Source organism: Eriocheir sinensis, chromosome 30 (genome assembly GCF_024679095.1).
Source record: "Eriocheir sinensis breed Jianghai 21 chromosome 30, ASM2467909v1, whole genome shotgun sequence".
Classification (NCBI taxonomy): Eukaryota; Metazoa; Arthropoda; class Malacostraca; order Decapoda; family Varunidae; genus Eriocheir; species Eriocheir sinensis.
In genome coordinates this window covers 1092426-1110884 of record NC_066538.1, presented here as the reverse complement: position 1 = coordinate 1110884, position 18459 = coordinate 1092426, and the positions used below count along the sequence as shown (strand labels likewise).

The 18459-nt window shown below is 46.2% G+C and overlaps 2 protein-coding genes and 1 long non-coding RNA gene across 11 annotated transcripts in view; all 3 read left to right on the top strand.

The window, feature by feature from the left end:
- Positions 1-3257: 3257 nt before the first annotated feature.
- Positions 3258-8633, top strand: LOC127005387 (beta-1,3-galactosyltransferase 1-like). Its single transcript, XM_050874195.1, has 6 exons — positions 3258-4023; positions 4673-4812; positions 5005-5171; positions 5569-5667; positions 6014-6179; positions 6292-8633. The coding sequence occupies exons 1-6, from the start codon at positions 4011-4013 to the stop codon at positions 6871-6873; spliced, it is 1167 nt and encodes a 388-aa protein (XP_050730152.1). The 5' UTR covers positions 3258-4010; the 3' UTR covers positions 6874-8633.
- Positions 8634-9755: 1122 nt separating this feature from the next.
- LOC127005385 (uncharacterized) overlaps positions 9756-18459 on the top strand; it is a 49904-nt gene continuing 41200 nt past the window's right edge. Inside the window, exons 1-4 of one of the 8 annotated variants that reach the window (XM_050874189.1) lie at positions 9756-9830; positions 11169-11753; positions 12726-12875; positions 15928-16024. In XM_050874189.1, the coding sequence (XP_050730146.1) occupies positions 11700-11753; positions 12726-12875; positions 15928-16024 (301 nt within the window). In that variant the 5' untranslated portion in view covers positions 9756-9830; positions 11169-11699. The other 7 variants (XM_050874188.1, XM_050874193.1, XM_050874194.1 and 4 more) reach the window with 7 other exon arrangements.
- LOC127005386 (uncharacterized) overlaps positions 16032-18459 on the top strand; it is a 2812-nt gene continuing 384 nt past the window's right edge. The window contains exons 1-3 of one of the 2 annotated variants that reach the window (XR_007758466.1): positions 16032-17646; positions 18199-18279; positions 18349-18417. This is a non-coding gene — a long non-coding RNA (uncharacterized LOC127005386). The other variant, XR_007758465.1, reaches the window with a different exon arrangement.

Below are 18459 nucleotides of genomic sequence, written 5' to 3'. Positions count from 1 at the left end.
CAATATAACATCTTCATACGTATGTATATGGCGTTAAGAGAACAGTTTGTAAGAAACGGTTTGATGGGTGAGGCAGTAGAGCCGTACGGCTGGGAGCAGACGACGGTGGCCGGGAACGCGCTGGGTTGCAACCAGAGTTATATACGTATATAACTCAGAGTTATATATGTATATAACGTACTCTGTGGTTGCGAACCACCACCACGAAGACGACGAAGGGTTAGTGCGAGTTGAGCCATTCAGGTGCTATTGTTTGCCCTTCCCTTCTTGACGCTGCCCACGCTGCTGCCCATGTGGTCCAGCAGCTCATGTAGAGATGCCCCAAGTTGGCTCTTCAAGTTGTCTTCCTGGCTTACCCATGCATTGTAGGCATGACATTGTATAATAACATTTGTTAGCCCTGATGAACCCTACAATATGGCATTATAAACAAAGGCAGCTTTTTTTATATTTTTTTTTACGTCTTGGCCTGTGGCGCCGGTAGGCCTTCAAAGTAGTCTGTTGGTCGGTCCCAGCCCGTTGTGGCGCAGGCAAGTGTTTATAGTGGCGCCATCTTTACTTTTCAGCATTTTCCTTTTAAGACCCCTAGTTGCATAATAATAAATTGTTGGGGGTGTATTGGAAGGTCATGCGACGCCGATTTAGCACAGTTTTTGTGCTATTAACACTTGTTAATCATTTTACTGTGAAACTTTACTAGTACGTGAAACCTCAAACACTTACTAACACCATGAGGGAAATAAACGATTTTTGTCAATTTAAGGAATATTCATAAGACATCACCTCCCCTCCGCTCCCCCTGATGCACGTAATGAACGGCGTTGTCTATGCAGGCCAGGTGTGGTTTACTGACGAAGCAGTTCTGTAAAGTACTGCTCGGAATTGTCTTGTTTACCAACCAGCTCTGTAAATGACTACACAATATTGCCTATCACTGAGCAGCTCTATAAATAACTACACGACTGATTTATTTACTGAGCAGCAGCTCAGTAAATATCTACACGACTGCCTTTTAGTGCGTTTGATTTACAGATTTGGCGGGGTTGGTTTACCCACTTAGTTGGGTTAGTTCACTTGGGTCTTAGGGGGTTAGCTTACTCATGTAGTGGGGTTAGCTTACTCATTTAGTGGGGTTAGCTTACTCATATAGTGGGGTTAGCTTACTCATGTAGTGGGGTTAGCTTACTCATGTAGTGGGGTTAGCTTACTCATGTAGTGGGGTTAGCTTACTCATGTAGTGGGGTTAGCTTACTCATGTAGTGGGGTTAGCTTACTCATGTAGTGGGGCTAGCTTACTCATATAGTGGGGTTAGCTTACTCATGTAGTGGGGTTAGCTTACTCATATAGTGGGGTTAGCTTACTCATGTAGTGGGGTTAGCTTACTCATATAGTGGGGTTAGCTTACTCATATAGTGGGGTTAGCTTACTCATATAGTGGGGTTAGCTTACTCATGTAGTGGGGTTAGCTTACTCATGTAGTGGGGTTAGCTTACTCATATAGTGGGGTTAGCTTACTCATGTAGTGGGGTTAGCTTACTCATATAGTGGGGTTAGCTTACTCATGTAGTGGGGTTAGCTTACTCATGTAGTGGGGTTAGCTTACTCATGTAGTGGGGTTAGCTTACTCATAGTGGGGTTAGCTTACTCATGTAGTGGGGTTAGCTTACTCATATAGTGATGTTAGCATACTCATATAGTGGTTAGCTTACTCATATAGTGGGGTTAGCTTACTCATATAGTGGGGTTAGCTTACTCATATAGTGGGGTTAGCTTACTCATATAGTGGGGTTAGCTTACTCATATAGTGGGGTTAGCTTACTCATATAGTGGGGTTAGCTTACTCATATAGTGGGGTTAGCTTACTCATAGTGGGGTTAGCTTACTCATATAGTGGGGTTAGCTTACTCATATAGTGAGGTTAGCTTACTCATGTAGTGGGGTTAGCTTACTCATATAGTGGGGTTAGCTTACTCATATAGTGGGGTTAGCTTACTCATGTAGTGGGGTTAGCTTACTCATGTAGTGGGGTTAGCTTACTCATATAGTGGGGTTAGCTTACTCATGTAGTGGGGTTAGCTTACTCATGTAGTGGGGTTAGCTTACTCATATAGTGGGGTTAGCTTACTCATGTAGTGGGGTTAGCTTACTCATATAGTGGGGTTAGCTTACTCATATAGTGGGGTTAGCTTACTCATATAGTGAGGTTAGCTTACTCATATAGTGAGGTTAGCTTACTCATGTAGTGGGGTTAGCTTACTCATATAGTGGGGTTAGCTTACTCATGTAGTGGGGTTAGCTTACTCATGTAGTGGGGTTAGCTTACTCATGTAGTGGGGTTAGCTTACTCATATAGTGGGGTTAGCTTACTCATATAGTGGGGTTAGCTTACTCATATAGTGGGGTTAGCTTACTCATATAGTGGGGTTAGCTTACTCATATAGTGGGGTTAGCTTACTCATATAGTGAGGTTAGCTTACTCATGTAGTGGGGTTAGCTTACTCATTTAGTGCGATTAGTTTACTCATTTAGTGGAGTTAGTGTGCTCATTTAGTGAGGTCAACTTACTTTAGCGGGAACTGATGATTCAGACACCAGACGTTCTCTCACCCGCGAGTGATGCCGAGTGTACTGACACCCCTGAAGCAAGTAATAATCTTGTCACTTCTTTTTTAAATATTGATTACATGCAATATTTACAAACGATAATTAAGAAGAGGGGGGGGGGGTGGAGCGAGAGCGAAAGATCGTGCGAGAGCGAGAGCGTGCGATAGCAAGAGAGCGTGGGAAAGCAAGAGAGCGTGCGAGAGCGAGAGCGTGCGAAAGCAAGAGAGCGCGCGAGAGCGAGAGCGTGCGAAAGCAAGAGAGCGCGCGAGAGCGAGAGCGTGCGAAAGCAAGAGAGCGCGCGAGAGCGAGAGCGTGCGAAAGCAAGAGAGCGCGCGAGAGCGAGAGCGTGCGAAAGCAAGAGAGCGCGCGAGAGCGTGCGAAAGCAAGAGAGCGCGCGAGAGCGAGAGAGCACGCGAGAGCGAAATACGCCGCAGACAGATATAGTGCGGGTAACGGGGTTTTCTCATGATTATTCTTTTTTTCTCTTGCTGTTCTGACTGTGTTCGTTTATAATTTACAGGAATCTTAAGTGACGAAATATTATTGTTATAACATCAGCTGACTCGTAAAACTTGCCTCCTCCCCCCCCCAACACACACCGTTCTCATGCCTATACATATCATCTGTTTTGATGCCCTGTCCGGCAAAGAACAGGATCAAACTCGCGTCTCAGGGTCGAACGGTACGAGGCCTCAAGAAGCATGCACACTGCGATGCTGTCCTGATTCTTCCTCTCCGTCCGGCACCTCGATGAACGCGGGGAAAAGAAAATCTCACGCCTTTGATTTACTGTCCGGCACTAACTTGAATAATACTCACGTCTCATGGAGAGTGGACAAACATATCCACCCTTCGATGCTTTCCTGATTTCTTCCTCTCCGTCCGGCGTCTCACTGAACGCGGGAAAAGAAAATAACATTCGAGGTGATCGAGACGAGCGACCTTCATCCTGACAGCTTACGAGATTGACCGGCGTCTCCGACTGAAAACCAGACACTTTAATTAACGTAATAAACATCGTGAATACAGCGTTTTAATTATGCAGGGCAGGTGTATCTAGCTGGGCGGGAGAGACGCAGGTGTGTTTTCTATGGAAATGGATGGCGAAATAGGCTGTATAATTGCAGCTCTGCCTTCGTCCTGCCCCAGTGTTCCTAACCTTCCTTTCGCGACGCGGCGTGAGTGTAGGCTGTACCTTACCTTCACGGGTCATTCACAAGCCTCTTAGTAGTGCTGAGAGCCGTGTGCCCTCCACCCCCCGCCGTCTGGTACTTAGCTATCTTTTGTCGAAGGAGTGGCGACGCAGTGAATATAATAGTCTTGGCGCGCCGCGGCCTCTCCTCTGAAGACCGCTGGGACAGAAGGCCTCCCGCCGCATCGCCGCTGCCTTCACCCCGCGAGGCCAATGCTGCGTCCAGGTAAAGACCATGGACTCGGGCCACCAGGGACAGTCCGAGGCTTGGCGTGGGCAGTAAAGGTACATTGGAGGGCTGACGGGGGAAGGTGTTCCTGGGATGGGCTGCAGCGAGGGGCGGAAAGGATGGAGGGAGTATAAAGGATGGAGCCAGCGCCAAGGAGTATGATGATTAATACAATAAAAATGAGGTGAATCAAATTGTTCAACTGCCTTAACTCATTTGCTAGACAAGGATACACAAAGATACAAGGAGACCGCAAGAAGCCAACCGACCTGTATACATCCATGGCTGCTCCTGAGAGTGGCCAATTCGCCGACCTCCCTCGCCATCCTTAAAAATATGTCCAATTTTTCATACAAAACTTTCAATCTTGTTTGCGTCTTCTACATGCCAGCTCTTTTTGCTCCACTGATCCAGCACCCTATTCGTTAACCAGCTCTTGTCTGTTTCCTTCCTGAACCTGAATTTATCCGAATTACTCATCACTGCATTTCAATCTCACTCATTTGCATTATCACGGGGCAAGTCAGATGCTTAAGATCCCGCATTTTACAACATTTTATCGTTCAGTTCCCTAAATTTAGCGAGGCCTAAGGTTTCTTCAGGGCGTCAGGACACTAATGGCCGCCTTACACATTACTCGGGGCAGGGCGGCTGCTGGTGCCTTACTGCAATAAGCGACTCCGTCTGCCGGTGCTCCTCGGCCTCTGCTTAACCTGTGGACTGTTGCTGGGCTACCTCCGTCAGCAGGACGGCTACAGTGACGCCTCTGCAGTTCCAGTCTTCGACGTAAGCCACGCACCTCAGTTACGAACGCTTCATCTCTTGTTCGCATAGGGCAGAGACTCGCTTTGTGTTTTCCTGTCTCCCACTCGTCAGTCTTCATGACTTGAGGCATTTCAGTCTCCAACATTTTATCACTAACATTATTCTCATTATTATTATTAGTACTCTACTGTTCCTTATCTGCCTTAATTCCAGCTTGTCCAGAGAGCAGCGATAAGGACGACGCACGATGTGCTCAAAGCTGAGGCTGAGGCGGACCACAGCACCAACACAGTGGACCAGACCGTGGCCCTGCAGCCGCCGAGGACACTCATGCCCCCCGTGCCGCCGCCCTTCAGCCCCCACCCCGACTTTCCCTACAGGTGGGTGTGTACTGCCGAGACGCACGCACCCCCCAGTGTCTGCGTCCACTATTACCACTCAAACTGGCCCTTGTGTTCCCGGCCCTCGGGTGTCTCCTTCAGAAGCCTTGATAACTGATTGTGTTTTCTCTTGACATTTCAACCTTTTTACGTTCCCTACCATTTTTTCTATGATGTAAAGGAGACACCAAAAACTAAAAAACAGTCCAAAACACAATATATTCCTACCTGGGAAGCAGAAAACAATGTCAAACAAAGTGGTTAAATGTCGTTACAAACTTTTCCAATGTAAACTTCGTCCAACAGGGTCTCGATCCTCCCAAAGCCCAGATGATCACTATAATACATACTACTGACTATAACTTCCTGCATGGGCCTTGACTGCCTCCCCCCGCAGGTACCTGATCAACGAGCCTCACCTGTGCGAGGGCGAGGTGTTCGTCATCAACATGGTGCCCATCGCCAGGACCAGCTTCGCGGCGCGGCAGAGAATCAGGTGGGCACCGGCGGACCTCATGCAGCGCCTTCAGCAAAGGGAACCCAGTAGCCTCCTTTGAAGCTGTGCTTAGGCAACACAGCGATCAAGAATAGGGTGTAGGATAGAGCAGGCTGAGTTGTGACCCTCCTTGGCCACGCGCACGGGGCACTCCGTAATCTTATGCAATGCCTCCAGTCTAAACGGTCAACAAAAGCGATCTGTGAAAGTCTCAGGAGTGCAGGCAAGTAAATATAGTTATGTCGCCAGCCACACGTTGTTAGTCCTACAGCAGTGACTTCCTCCTCTCCTTCCTCTCCCTCCCTCGCCGCGTCCCCGCGCCTGGCTGGGTCGGGACTCGGGACAGGGCGCTGTGGGGGAACAGGACCGTGGCCGCGGTGGGCAGCCTTGGGATGCGAACCGTGTTTGTGGTGGGTGTGAGTGGAGCAGCAGCAGCAGCAGCAGCAGCAGCGAGCCAGCAGACGCAGCGGCGGATAGAGGAGGAAGCCCGCGCCCACCGCGACATTATCCAGGTGGGCGAGACACCCGGGCCTGCGGCAGCGTTCCTTGGCCGTCTGGGCAAACCATCGTCACTAAGTGCTGGGAAGCGATTCACACTAACTGCTGATCTCCATTTTCCCCCAGGTGGACTTCGTGGACTCCTACCGTAACCTGACGCTGAAGACCCTCACCATGCTGCACTGGACCCTCACGCACTGTCCTCACGCCGCCTGGCTCCTCAAGAGTGACGAGGACGTGTTCATCAACCCGTTTGCGTTGATGAGTGCCCTCAAGCACCATGCGAATGCGAGCTTCGTGTGTAGGGTGAACGAGGTGCCCCCAGTGTGTCGCAAGGGTGACAACTGTCACAGTAAGTGGGTTGTGTCTCGCGATGACTACCAAAACGACACATTTCCATCTCACTGCAGCGGCGCGGCCTACGCCGTGTCCGCCGGCATGACGAAGAAGCTGTACTCCGTGGCCAACAAGACGCATCACCTCTTCCTGGAGGATGTTTACGTCACAGGCATCCTTGCGAAGGCCTTTCAGCCCCGATATATTGACGTGCGCGCCAGGATCAAGAGAGTAACGCGAACGTTCGAGGATAAGCATTGGAACGGTAAGGTTTTGTTTACTTTGTTTAGCTGGCGTGTTAGAAATGAACTCAGCTACACCCTGTGGGACAGAATACTCGAGTACAACAACGTCTCTCGCCTCTCCCCGTGACGGCCGCACCACGGAACGCACCAGTGAACCAGGACTGAGGACGGACCAGATTTACAATAAGAGTGACAAATATGTCTAGATATACCAACATGCTAGACCTCTTCCTTACCTCTAACCCTTCTGCTTACTCTGTCAAACTGTTCTCTCCGTTGGGCTCCTCCGATCACAACCTTATTTCTGTATGCTGTCCTAGTGCTCCTGTTCATCCTCTGGACCCACCGAAGAGGCGATGCTTCCGACATTTTGCCTCAGCTCGGTGGGACGACCAGAGGATGTACTTTTCTGATTTCCCGTGGAATGATTACTGCTTCCAGGAGCGAGACCCCTCTGTGTGTGCCCAGCGCATCACAGAGGTGATTGTCTCTGGAATGGAGGCATACATTCCACGTACTTTCTCTACTCCTCATGCTAAAAAGCCTTGGTTTAATCATGCTTGTTCTCGTGCTGTCAAAGATAGAGAGGCAGCTCACAAAAGGTACCAGAGCCTTCGCACTCCTGCTAACCATGATCTTTATATTTCAGCCCGGAATCGTGCCAAATCTATTCTTCGACTTACCAAAACATCTTTCATAAATAGAAAATGTCAAAACCTTGCTTTTTCTAATTCTTCCCGTGACTTCTGGCACCTAGCCAAAAATATCTCCTCCAATTTCACTTCTTCATCTTTCCCTCCTCTCCTTAACCCTGACGGCAGCACCGCCGTCTCATCTATCTCTAAGGCTGAACTCTTCTCTCAAACTTTCTGTAACAACTCCACTCTGGACGATTCTGGGCATATTCCTCCTACTCATCCCCCCTCTGACTCCTTTATGCCTGTTATTAAGATTCTTAAGAGTGATGTTTTCTATGCCCTCTCTGGCCTCAACTCTCAGAAGGCTTATGGACCTGATGGAGTGCCTCCTATTGTACTTAAAAACTGTGCCTCCGTGCTGACACCCTGCCTGGTCAAACTCTTTCGCCTCTGCCTGTCAACATCTACCTTTCCTTCCTGCTGGAAGTATGCCTTCATACAGCCTGTGCCTAAGAAGGGTGACCGATCCAATCCCTCAGACTACCGGCCTATAGCTGGTTTTGTTCTCTGGAAGGTTGGAAAATATAAGTCAAAGTGAGGGAGCGAGGGAGGTTAGAGGGAAAGTGTTGGAGGGAGATGGAGGGTAGGAGGGCGATCGACTGACGAAAAAAAACTCACAGGAACTCAATTAACCTTCTCTATGGCCTTATGAAACAGTGGTGATGTGGGTGATAGTGCCACACGGAATCGTAATGCCTTGGCACTTGGAAACTAACTAACTAACTAACATCTTGAAACTGCTAGATGAAGGAGATATAGAAGTTAACCAAGACTGCTCAAACAACCTTGGGGCGGCCGTAAAAGTGGTCCCATGCACACCTGAACCGTACTAATCAACTCTCTTCATGAGCCGTGAAATGAACGTAACGAAGGGTTGAAGGTAATGGTTTTATGGCTGCTTTCCATAAACAGCAAAGACAGCGCGGGGGATATCACCTGTTGGGAGTTAACTGTTCAATACGCCGCTAACGTGATTACTTTCTACACTTTCAAGAGGAGAGTATCAGGACGCCTCATCTTGGCCCAGGAAATTAATTCGTAAGGAAGGCTCACAGTGATACCAATCTGATTACTCTCCATAAGCAGTATTTAATCATTATGGTGGTAATAATGACAGTAATAACAGTAATGGAAGTTTGAAACGATATATATGCTAGGATTTCTGTAATAAACGTGTTATGTACCGGAATACAGTGTGTTACTTAATTCGCCCTTCCTCGCTGACAGGCCATCACCTCTCTCTCTCTCTCTCTCTCTCTCTCTCTCTCTCTCTCTCTCTCTCTCTCTCTCTCTCTCTCTCTCTCTCTCTCTCTGGAGGATGTAACAGAAGGGGGAGATTACGAAACAGGAGAGAGGGAAGGAAGAGAAAAGAGAGAGAGAGAGAGAGAGAGAGAGAGAGAGAGAGAGAGAGAGAGAGAGAGAGAGAGAGAGAGAGAGAGACAGAGACATAGAAAGAGAGAGAGAGAGAGAGAGAGAGAGAGAGAGAGAGAGAGAGAGAGAGAGAGAGAGAGAGAGAGAGAGAGAGAGAGAGAGAGAGAGAGAGAGAGAGAGAGAGAGAGAGAGAGAGAGAGAGAGAGAGAGAGAGAAGTACACTAACAGGCAATAATATACTGCAAAACGAAAAATGAGCAGCTAAAATGTACTGAAAAATAATAAATAATAGTTTTGAACAGTTGTGGGTTGGCGGACAGCGGCTATCGTACTCAGAGGATCAAATGTTTCGGTTTCTGACACTTAACTATTGACAAAAAGTATCAGTAATTAACTATTCTAACGATAAATATATATGAAGCCAGTTATTAAGGCCCAGGAGACAGTTTTGGGGTCGGAAACTGGCAAACATAAGTGGCTGAGTACGACAATCTAGCATCTTACCCTTAGCACCCCCTGGCGGATATTGTTGTAGGAATCAGCTCGCAGCCGCAAAATAACTCACAGAGAGAGATTCAACTTGTTTACATATTATTTATTTCACTCACCGCTATCGTTTTCTTATCCCATATCGTCTCTAATACAACAGCCAAACATCAGAGAAACATTTTTAATCCAGAGAATGCTTAATAACAAACGAATGGGGGAGATATTAGAAATAACTACCTCACTTAAATGTTCACTCAGTTCTCGCTTCTTTTGGGCTGTTGGTATAATGTGTTGTTTTCTGGCAGGCAAAATCAACCCTTAAAAAGATCACATATTGGGAAAATAGGAGAAGATAAAGCAAATTAACGAGTTTTTCTGCCATTCATCCCACAGTGCGCATGCGTAGTGGACATCAGCGCGACTTATTTCCGCGGGAGGTATTTCTCACAACACAGGCCTATGCAAGATGGAGTGATGGGCACAACTCTCGGACTTTTCCCCGTGTTTATTTAGTAGTTTTAGCGTGGTAACTCCTCTTTTAAGTTTACGGAGTCGCGAAATTAAGTGTGGTAAAGTGTCTGCTTGAACCTGGACCCGGCGGTGTGCCAGTAAAGTGCGTGAAAGACGTTGAAATAAGGTGCTGGAGGGAAACTTTGTGTGGACTTGGGTGATAACTGTTACTTCAAATGGTGTTAAGTGATCCTAACCTCACTTCTGCCCCTAACACACTTAACTAGGCCTAAAAAGTACACCCATAGGAATAGAAGAGGTGCTGAAAGTGCTCGTAAATAAGGTGCTGGAGGGAAACTTTGTGTGGACTTGGGTGATAACTGTTACTTCAAATGGTGTTAAGTGATCCTAACCTCACTTCTGCCCCTAACACACTTAACTAGGCCTAAAAAGTACACTCATAGGAATAGAAGAGGTGCTGAAAGTGCTCGTAAATAAGGTGCTGGAGGGAAACTTTGTGTGGACTTGGGTGATAACTGTTACTTCAAATGGTGTTAAGTGATTCTAACCTCACTTCTGCCCCTAACACACTTAACTAGGCCTAAAAAGTACACCCATAGGAATAGAAGAGGTGCTGAAAGTGCTCGTAAATAAGGTGCTGGAGGGAAACTTTGCGAGGACTCGGGTGATAACTGTTACTTCAAATGGTGTTAAGCGATCCTAACCTAACTTCTGCCCCTAACACACTTAACTAGGCCTAAAAAGTACACTCATAGGAATAGAAGAGGTGCTGAAAGTGCTTGTAGCTGCTCTCTATCTCCGCCCTGACTCCCCACCCACAACTGCTAGTATTTCAAATGGTCCGAACCTCATTGCTGCCCCTAACAAACTTCACTGAGCCTGGGAAGTGCCTGAAAGTGCTTGTAATTGCTCTCTATCTCCACCCTGACTCCCCACCCACAACTGCTAGTATCTCAAATGGTCCGAACCTCATTGCTGCCCCTAACAAACTTCACCAAGCCTGGAAAGTGCCTCGTAATTGCTCTTAATCCCCACCTTGACACCCACAACTGTTTCTATTTCCAACTGTAATGGTCCTAAGCTCATCCCTGCTCATGACATACCTACCTGGCACGGGAGATACCATCGTGATCACAAAGTAGACTAGTTTCGCTTCACTGCCGGAATGAGTAACCTTGTGGCACCCAGTTGTAATAAGTGCCTGATCTGGTGTTAGGGTACGTTGCTGACACCACCTCCGCTACAAGTGGTGACCCTGGCCTTATCTCCGTTCCTAAATCTCCGTTTTGAACACCCATTCCAGTAGTGCTACTAGCTAAGTGTGGCAGTTGGAGGTGAAGGAGAGTGCCAGTGGGTTACTATCACCACTAACAACACCACTACTCCTGCTCAGGCCTGGTGGTGCTACCCTCATCACCACCACCACAACTCCTCGGAAAGGTGGTGAAAGGTGGTTTAAGTTAGTCGGAGTTGGCCTGTATCACCACTTAAACCACCACTACACCTACTGAAGACTGGTTGTGTGGTGCTATCTTCATCACCATCACCACCACCACCATCACCACAATATGTATCCTTCATCTGGCACCCTACGCACCCTCTCTCGGCACCTTTGATATGATACGGCACTGAGGTTCGGTACTCTACAAAATGCCGAGGACTTGACGGACAGTGCCAGAGAGAGTGAGAGAGAGAAAAAGACGTGTACCTGTGCCGCCCTATCACCTGTGTCATTAGGGTCATGGAGTGCCAGAAACGCTAATTGACAGGTGATGTGAAGTGCCTTACCTGACGTACCAAATGCCGCCCATCCATCACAGTGCCTTAAACAGTGCCGTGTGGCCCCCCCGTGTGTGCCAGTGATCCCTCCGTCCCCCCATTACACGCACACACACACACACACACACACGCACACGCCAGCAAGATGGACGAGAGGCTGAAGGAATTGCTGCATATCTACCGTAATAAGTTTGCTCAGGTAAATAATTGTAGAAATAGTAGAAGTATGCACTGGTTAAAGTATTGGTAGTAATAGTACATGTGGTAGTTATAGTAGTAATAGTGTACATATAGTGGCAGTAGTAGTAATAACAGGGTTGGTGATTTAAAAAAATAAATAAATAAAATTGGATTTTTTTATTTAAATCAGATTTTTTTAATTTAAATCAGATTTTTTATTATTTTTTTTTATTAACCCTTTCATTGCTAAACGCTTGCAGTGGGCGTTAAGTGTATTTGCTGGTGGCGCTAAACGCTCGCTGCGAGCTCCAGCCGCACTCAAATCTCCCGCGTATGAGAGCGTTCCAACACTAATTCTCACAACACAGGATTGCCAATTGAGTGTGTCCTTCACTAAATTTGGTGGAAAATCATATCAGCCCAGCGCGGCAAATCTACGGACGAGTAACTGGTGGATGTTCTTGCCCAATATAGCGGCATTTTTGCATACCTTCACCTATCACCTGACTGATTCTTTGATTGGAGTTAGGTTAGATTCTTAGGTGGACAGCAGACAGATAAGTTTAGAGAGGCAGTTGGCAATTAAAGAAAGAAAGGATAGATATTGGAGTTAGGTTAGATCTTAGGTGGACAGCAGACAGATAAGTTTAGAGAGGCAGTTGCAAATGAAAGAAAGAAAGGTTAGATATTGGAGTTAGGTTAGATTCTTAGGTGGACAGCAGACAGATAAGTTTAGAGAGGCAGTTGGCAATTAAAGAAAGAAAGGTTAGATATTGGAGTTAGGTTAGATTCTTAGGTGGACAGCAGACAGATAAGTTTAGAGAGGCAGTTGGCAATTAAAGAAAGAAAGGTTAGATATTGGAGTTAGGTTAGATTCTTAGGTGGACAGGAGATGGATAAGTTGCAAATAAAAGAAAGAACACAAAAAATTATCCGTCGTTCTTAACTACGCCCTACAACACATGATGGTACAATTGCCGCACTTTTCCAGATTGATGCTGAGCGGATCATCCCCTTCCTGCGAGACACGGGCCTGGTGACAGCCGAAGACCTTGATGTCATCCGCCGGCAGCCGTCCCCGGGCCAGAGGATACACACCCTCCTGGACATACTGCCGGCCAAGGGGTTCCAGGCTTTCCAGGTTAGTGCTTGACCTTACGGGGTGTTTTAACCTAAGCCTTATCATATGTGGAAAGACCTACATATCCTCTACCAAAGATTTATCAATGTTCTTAAAGCCCCCTCGAAGCGAGAAAAATGAGAAAAAATCATCACTCACGCAAACCATTTCATAATATATATCAACGTATTTGTGATCAGTTTATGCATCATCTATTTTTTGGGGGGTTTATATCATGGCAAAAATTTGGCCCGTCGCTGCTACACTGTAAAGCCACAAATTTGGCCCATCACTGGTACACTGTAAAGCCACAAATTTAGCCCCGTCACTGGTACACTGTAAAGCCACAAATTTGGTCTGTCTCTGCTACACTGTAAAGCCACAAATTTGGCCCGTCACTGGTACACTGTAAAGCCACAAATTTGGCCCGTCGCTGCTACACTGTAAAGCCACAAATTTGGCCCGTCGCTGGTACACTGTAAAGCCACAAATTTGGCCTGTCGCTGGTACACTGTAAAGCCACAAATTTGGCCTGTCGCTGCTACACTGTAAAGCCACAAATTTGGCCTGTCGCTGGTACACTGTAAAGCCACAAATTTAGCCCATCTCTGCTACACTGTAAAGCCACAAATTTGGCCTGTCACTGGTACACTGTAAAGCCACAAATTTGGCCCGTCGCTGGTACACTGTAAAGCCACAAATTTGGTCCGTCGCTGCTACACTGTAAAGCCACAAATTTGGCCCATCGCTGCTACACTGTAAAGCCACAAATTTAGCCCCATCACTGGTACACTGTAAAGCCACAAATTTGGTCTGTCTCTGCTACACTGTAAAGCCACAAATTTGGTCCGTCGCTGGTACACTGTAAAGCCACAAATTTGGCCCGTCGCTGCTACACTGTAAAGCCACAAATTTGGCCAGTCGCTGCTACACTGTAAAGCCACAAATTTTGTCCGTACCTGCTACACTGTAAAGCCACAAATTTTGACCGTCCCTGCTACACTGTAAAGCCACAAATCTACACTGTAAAGCCACAAATTTGGCCTGTCGCTGGTACACTGTAAAGCCACAAATTTGGCCTGTCGCTGGTACACTGTAAAGCCACAAATTTGGCCTGTCGCTGGTACACTGTAAAGCCACAAATTTGGTCCGTCGCTGCTACACTGTAAAGCCACAAATTTGGTCCGTCGCTGCTACACTGTAAAGCCACAAATTTGGCCTGTCGCTGGTACACTGTAAAGCCACAAATTTGGTCCGTCGCTGGTACACTGTAAAGCCACAAATTTAGCCCATCTCTGCTACACTGTAAAGCCACAAATTTGGCCTGTCACTGGTACACTGTAAAGCCACAAATTTGGTCCGTCGCTGCTACACTGTAAAGCCACAAATTTGGCCCATCGCTGCTACACTGTAAAGCCACACATTTGGCCTGTCGCTGGTACACTGTAAAGCCACAAATTTGGTCCGTCGCTCCGGGTTAAGTTAGGTTAGTGGAGAGTTAGTTTGCTGTGAATTACCATCTTCGTTTATAGTCCATCTTCTCCCATTCTCAGACTCGGACTTTGTGGATGTACGGGTAACACAAGAGCATGAACACCTAGCAACTAAACATTCCCTATCACCACAAAAACACACCCAAAGATCCACAAGTTACAGTCTTCCAACTTTCTTCCTGTGTCATATTTCCCGTCCCTCTCACCATATGATTTTTTTTCCCTTCCTTTCCTTTCTGTTACTCCTTTCTCGGTTTCTCGTGTGTATTTTAGCCCTTACACCTTGCTTCCTATACTGGTTCAAAGTTTCTCTTCTGGCATAACAAACAGCACAGTATATGTACGGACAAACACCCACGGCACACGCATGAAGGAAACTCGTGTAGGGAAGAGAATGAGAGAACGAAAGCATGGAGAAGAAAAATGAGGAATAGAGGAGGAAGAGAAACTTGTGTAGGGAAGAGAATGAGATAACCAAAGCATGGAGAAGAGAAATGAAGAATAGAGGAGGAAGAGAATGAGATAACAAAAGCATGGAGAAGAGAAATGAAGAATAGAGAAGGAAGAGAATGAGATAACAAAAGCATGGAGAAGAGAAATGAAGAATAGAGAAGGAAGATGAAAAATTATGAGGAGTAGTATTCAGTAACCAACCACAACCTCGACAGATAAACCCCTACAGTTCTTGCGGTCAGCTTTGCCGTAATCCTCCTCCATCTTGCTCAATTCAGTGCTAATCCTTCCTCTGTTTCTAGCACCTCCAAGTCTTGTAGCATTGTTCCTCTCCACGTGTGCTGGGAATATGTGTAACTCCATGTATTATTCTGGTATCGAAAAGGAGTCAGAGTTGGAAGTATTTTGATCCACGTGTGCTGTGAATATGTGTAACTCTATGTATTATTCTGGTGTCGAAAAGGAGTCAGAGTTGGAAATATTTTGTTCCACGTGTGCTGTGAATATGTGTAACTCTATGGGTAGTAGTATGAGACATTTCGCTGCCCAAGAACACCTATTTGACAAGGCTTTCGCAGGAGTTGTGGGCATTTCCAGTAGTAGTTTTATGGCCCTGGTGGTAGCTTGACCCTTCTTCTGTACCCTGAGCCTAAAAAACACTCATTAGAATCTGATTGATATCCCCGTTTGACCTTTAGAAATAGTGGATGTGGGAAGGGAAAGTGTCTTGTTATACCAGCCCATGTATTATTCTGGTATTGTAAAAGAGTTAGAGTTGGTAATATTTTGTTCTTTAACCGTTGAAAGTTCTTGGGAAATATCTTACACCAGTTAAATGGCTCTATATTTCCCATAATTGCTTGTTTCCTGCTTTTCTTTTCATTATTGTTTCCCTTTCTTTTGCCCTTGAACTGTTTCCTCTACTGTAAAAAAAAAAAAAAAATCACAGCCGTTGCTTCTGTTAAGGTTTGAGCCTCGTTCTTTTTTCTATTGTCAGAGCAGTGCCTAACTTTTTTTTTGTTGTTGCTGTTGTTTTTGCCCTTGCGCTGCCTCCGTTGCTGCAAAAAATAAACAAAAAATAACTCAATCATCTCAACCCAGTATCTAACACTCTGCCGTGCCCCCAGACGCTGTGCCTGGCCCTGGAGACCACCTACCCACACCTGCTCACCATCATGCTCATCGGGGCCTCGCAGCGCACGCCACTCTACATCTCCAGACAGAGTGAGTGTTGCCTTACTCTTCATGTATCTACGCCTTGGAAGGTGGAATGTTAGGTTAGCTTTACTCCAATATCTGATGGTGGCTGTGGTCTTTGGTTTGTAAGTTTTATGCCTTGGAAGTATTATGTTCTTATCCTGATGGTGAGGGGGCTTCGTGGTGCAGTGGTTAGCACACTCGGCTCACAACCAAGAGAGCCCAGGTTCGATTCCAGGGCAGAGTGGAAAAATTTGGGTGGCTTTTCCGATACCCTACGCCCCTGTCCACCCAGCAGTGAATGGGTACCAGGTATTAATCGGGGGTTGTGTCCCGTCTCCTGGGATCTGTTCTCTTGAAAGGAGAGGGAGGATACAGGTGGAGGAGGAATAGAGGAGGGAAGGGAGGGAGGAAGGAAGAAACAAGGAGAGAAAGGAGGGAAGATGGGAAGGAGGAGGAGGAGGGAAGGGAGGAAGAAAAGGGAAGGAAGGAATCAAGAAGTAATCATGCAAAGTAGAACTGGAATTTATAAAGAATGTAAGTAAGTAATGATTTCAAGGTTGCAAGAGTCATTAAGAGGTTTTGTTGGTCATATAAGCTCTGATATCATGCTCTTATATGGAGACAGAGCAAGGCGAAAACACGAGAGAAAAGATACCTTCCCGAATACCCATATATGTTAACCGTCCGTTGTGATTGGCACAGATTTGGCCTTCACTGGTAGCCTGGTAACATGTACTCCCAGGTCTTTCTCTGCCTCTGTGGTGGATAGTGGAGTGTTTCCCATGTGGTATTGGTATGCTGGATATCCCCTCCCAAGGTGCAGGACTTTACATTTTCCTTCATTGAACTGTAGCAGCCACTTTTTGCTCCATTCCTATAGCTTGGTGGTGTCTTCTTGTAGGAAATACGTAGTCAAGGGTTCAAACCAACAACCTATTGTCGAAATGGCCCCACAAAGCAGGGGAGGACACAGTGCTGGGAGTTTTGGAGAGATTGGAGGTAGAAGGAAGGAAACCATTTGGTAGACCTAGGAAAACGTTGAGAAGGTGTATACAGGAAGACTTGGCAGTGATGGTTTGGACATGTAAAGAGAGCAGGGGAGGACACAGTGCTGGGAGTTTTGGAGAGATTGGAGGTAGAAGGAAGGAGACCAGTTGGCAGACCTAGGAAAACGTGGAGAAGGAGTATACAGGAAGACTTGGCAGTGATGGGATTGGATGAGCATCGGGCAGAAGACAGAGTAGAATGGAGGAGAGCCATAAAGTGTCCAACCGCTCAGGAGGAGTGAAAACGGACCTCAAATGAAATGATGATGATAATGATGTAACTGAATGGGAAAGGTACTACACAGGAGGCTTCTCTTTTGATGCTGGTTGTGAATAATTTGTGATGTGGTGAGGGAGAGTTACCCCCGTCTTCTCCCATTCTTTACATTTTCTTTTGACTTCCAGGTGGAACTAAATTAGAATACCTCAGTTCAGCCACGCCACCACAGCTAGTCATCACCTTCATGCTCCATAACGTATTCACCCAGGGAAAGAAAAATGGCTGTCTTATATTAGCGACTGTTTTGTATAGCAACCTCTTATGCTCAGGCCAACATTCTAAAACATTTCCTAAAGGCTAACACACCCACATTTGGCAAGGTTTTTACAGAGGTTGTTGTGTTAGTATTTCCATGGGTAGTTTTATGAGCCTAGTGATAGTTTGGCAAGGCTTTCATAGACGTTGTTGTGTTAGTATTTCCATGGGTAGTTTTATGAGCCTAGTGATAGTTTGACAAGGCTTTGGTAGAGGTTGTTGTGTTAGTATTTCCATGGGTAGTTTTATGAGCCTAGTGATAGTTTGGCAAGGCTTTCATAGAGGTTGTTGTGTTAGTATTTCCATGGGTAGTTTTATGAGCCTAGTGATAGTTTGGCAAGGCTTTCATAGACGTTGTTGTGTTAGTATTTCCATGGGTAGTTTTATGAGCCTAGTGATAGTTTGACAAGGCTTTGGTAGAGGTTGTTGTGTTAGTATTTCCATGGGTAGTTTTGTGAGCCTAGTGATAGTTTGGCAAGACTTTCATAGAGGTTGTTGTGTTTGTATTTCCATGGGTAGTTTTGTGAGCCTAGTGATAGTTTGGCAAGACTTTCATAGAGGTTGTTGTGTTAGTATTTCCATGGGTAGTTTTGTGAGCCTAGTGATAGTTTGGCAAGACTTTCATAGAGGTTGTTGTGTTAGTATTTCCATGGGTAGTTTTGTGAGCCTAGTGATAGTTTGGCAAGGCTTTCATAGAGGTTGTTGTGTTAGTATTTCCATGGGTAGTTTTGTGAGCCTAGTGATAGTTTGGCAAGACTTTCACAGAGGTTGTTGTGTTAGTATTTCCATGGGTAGTTTTATGAGCCTAGTGATAGTTTGACAAGGCTTTCATAGAGGTTGTTGTGTTAGTATTTCCATGGGTAGTTTTATGAGCCTAG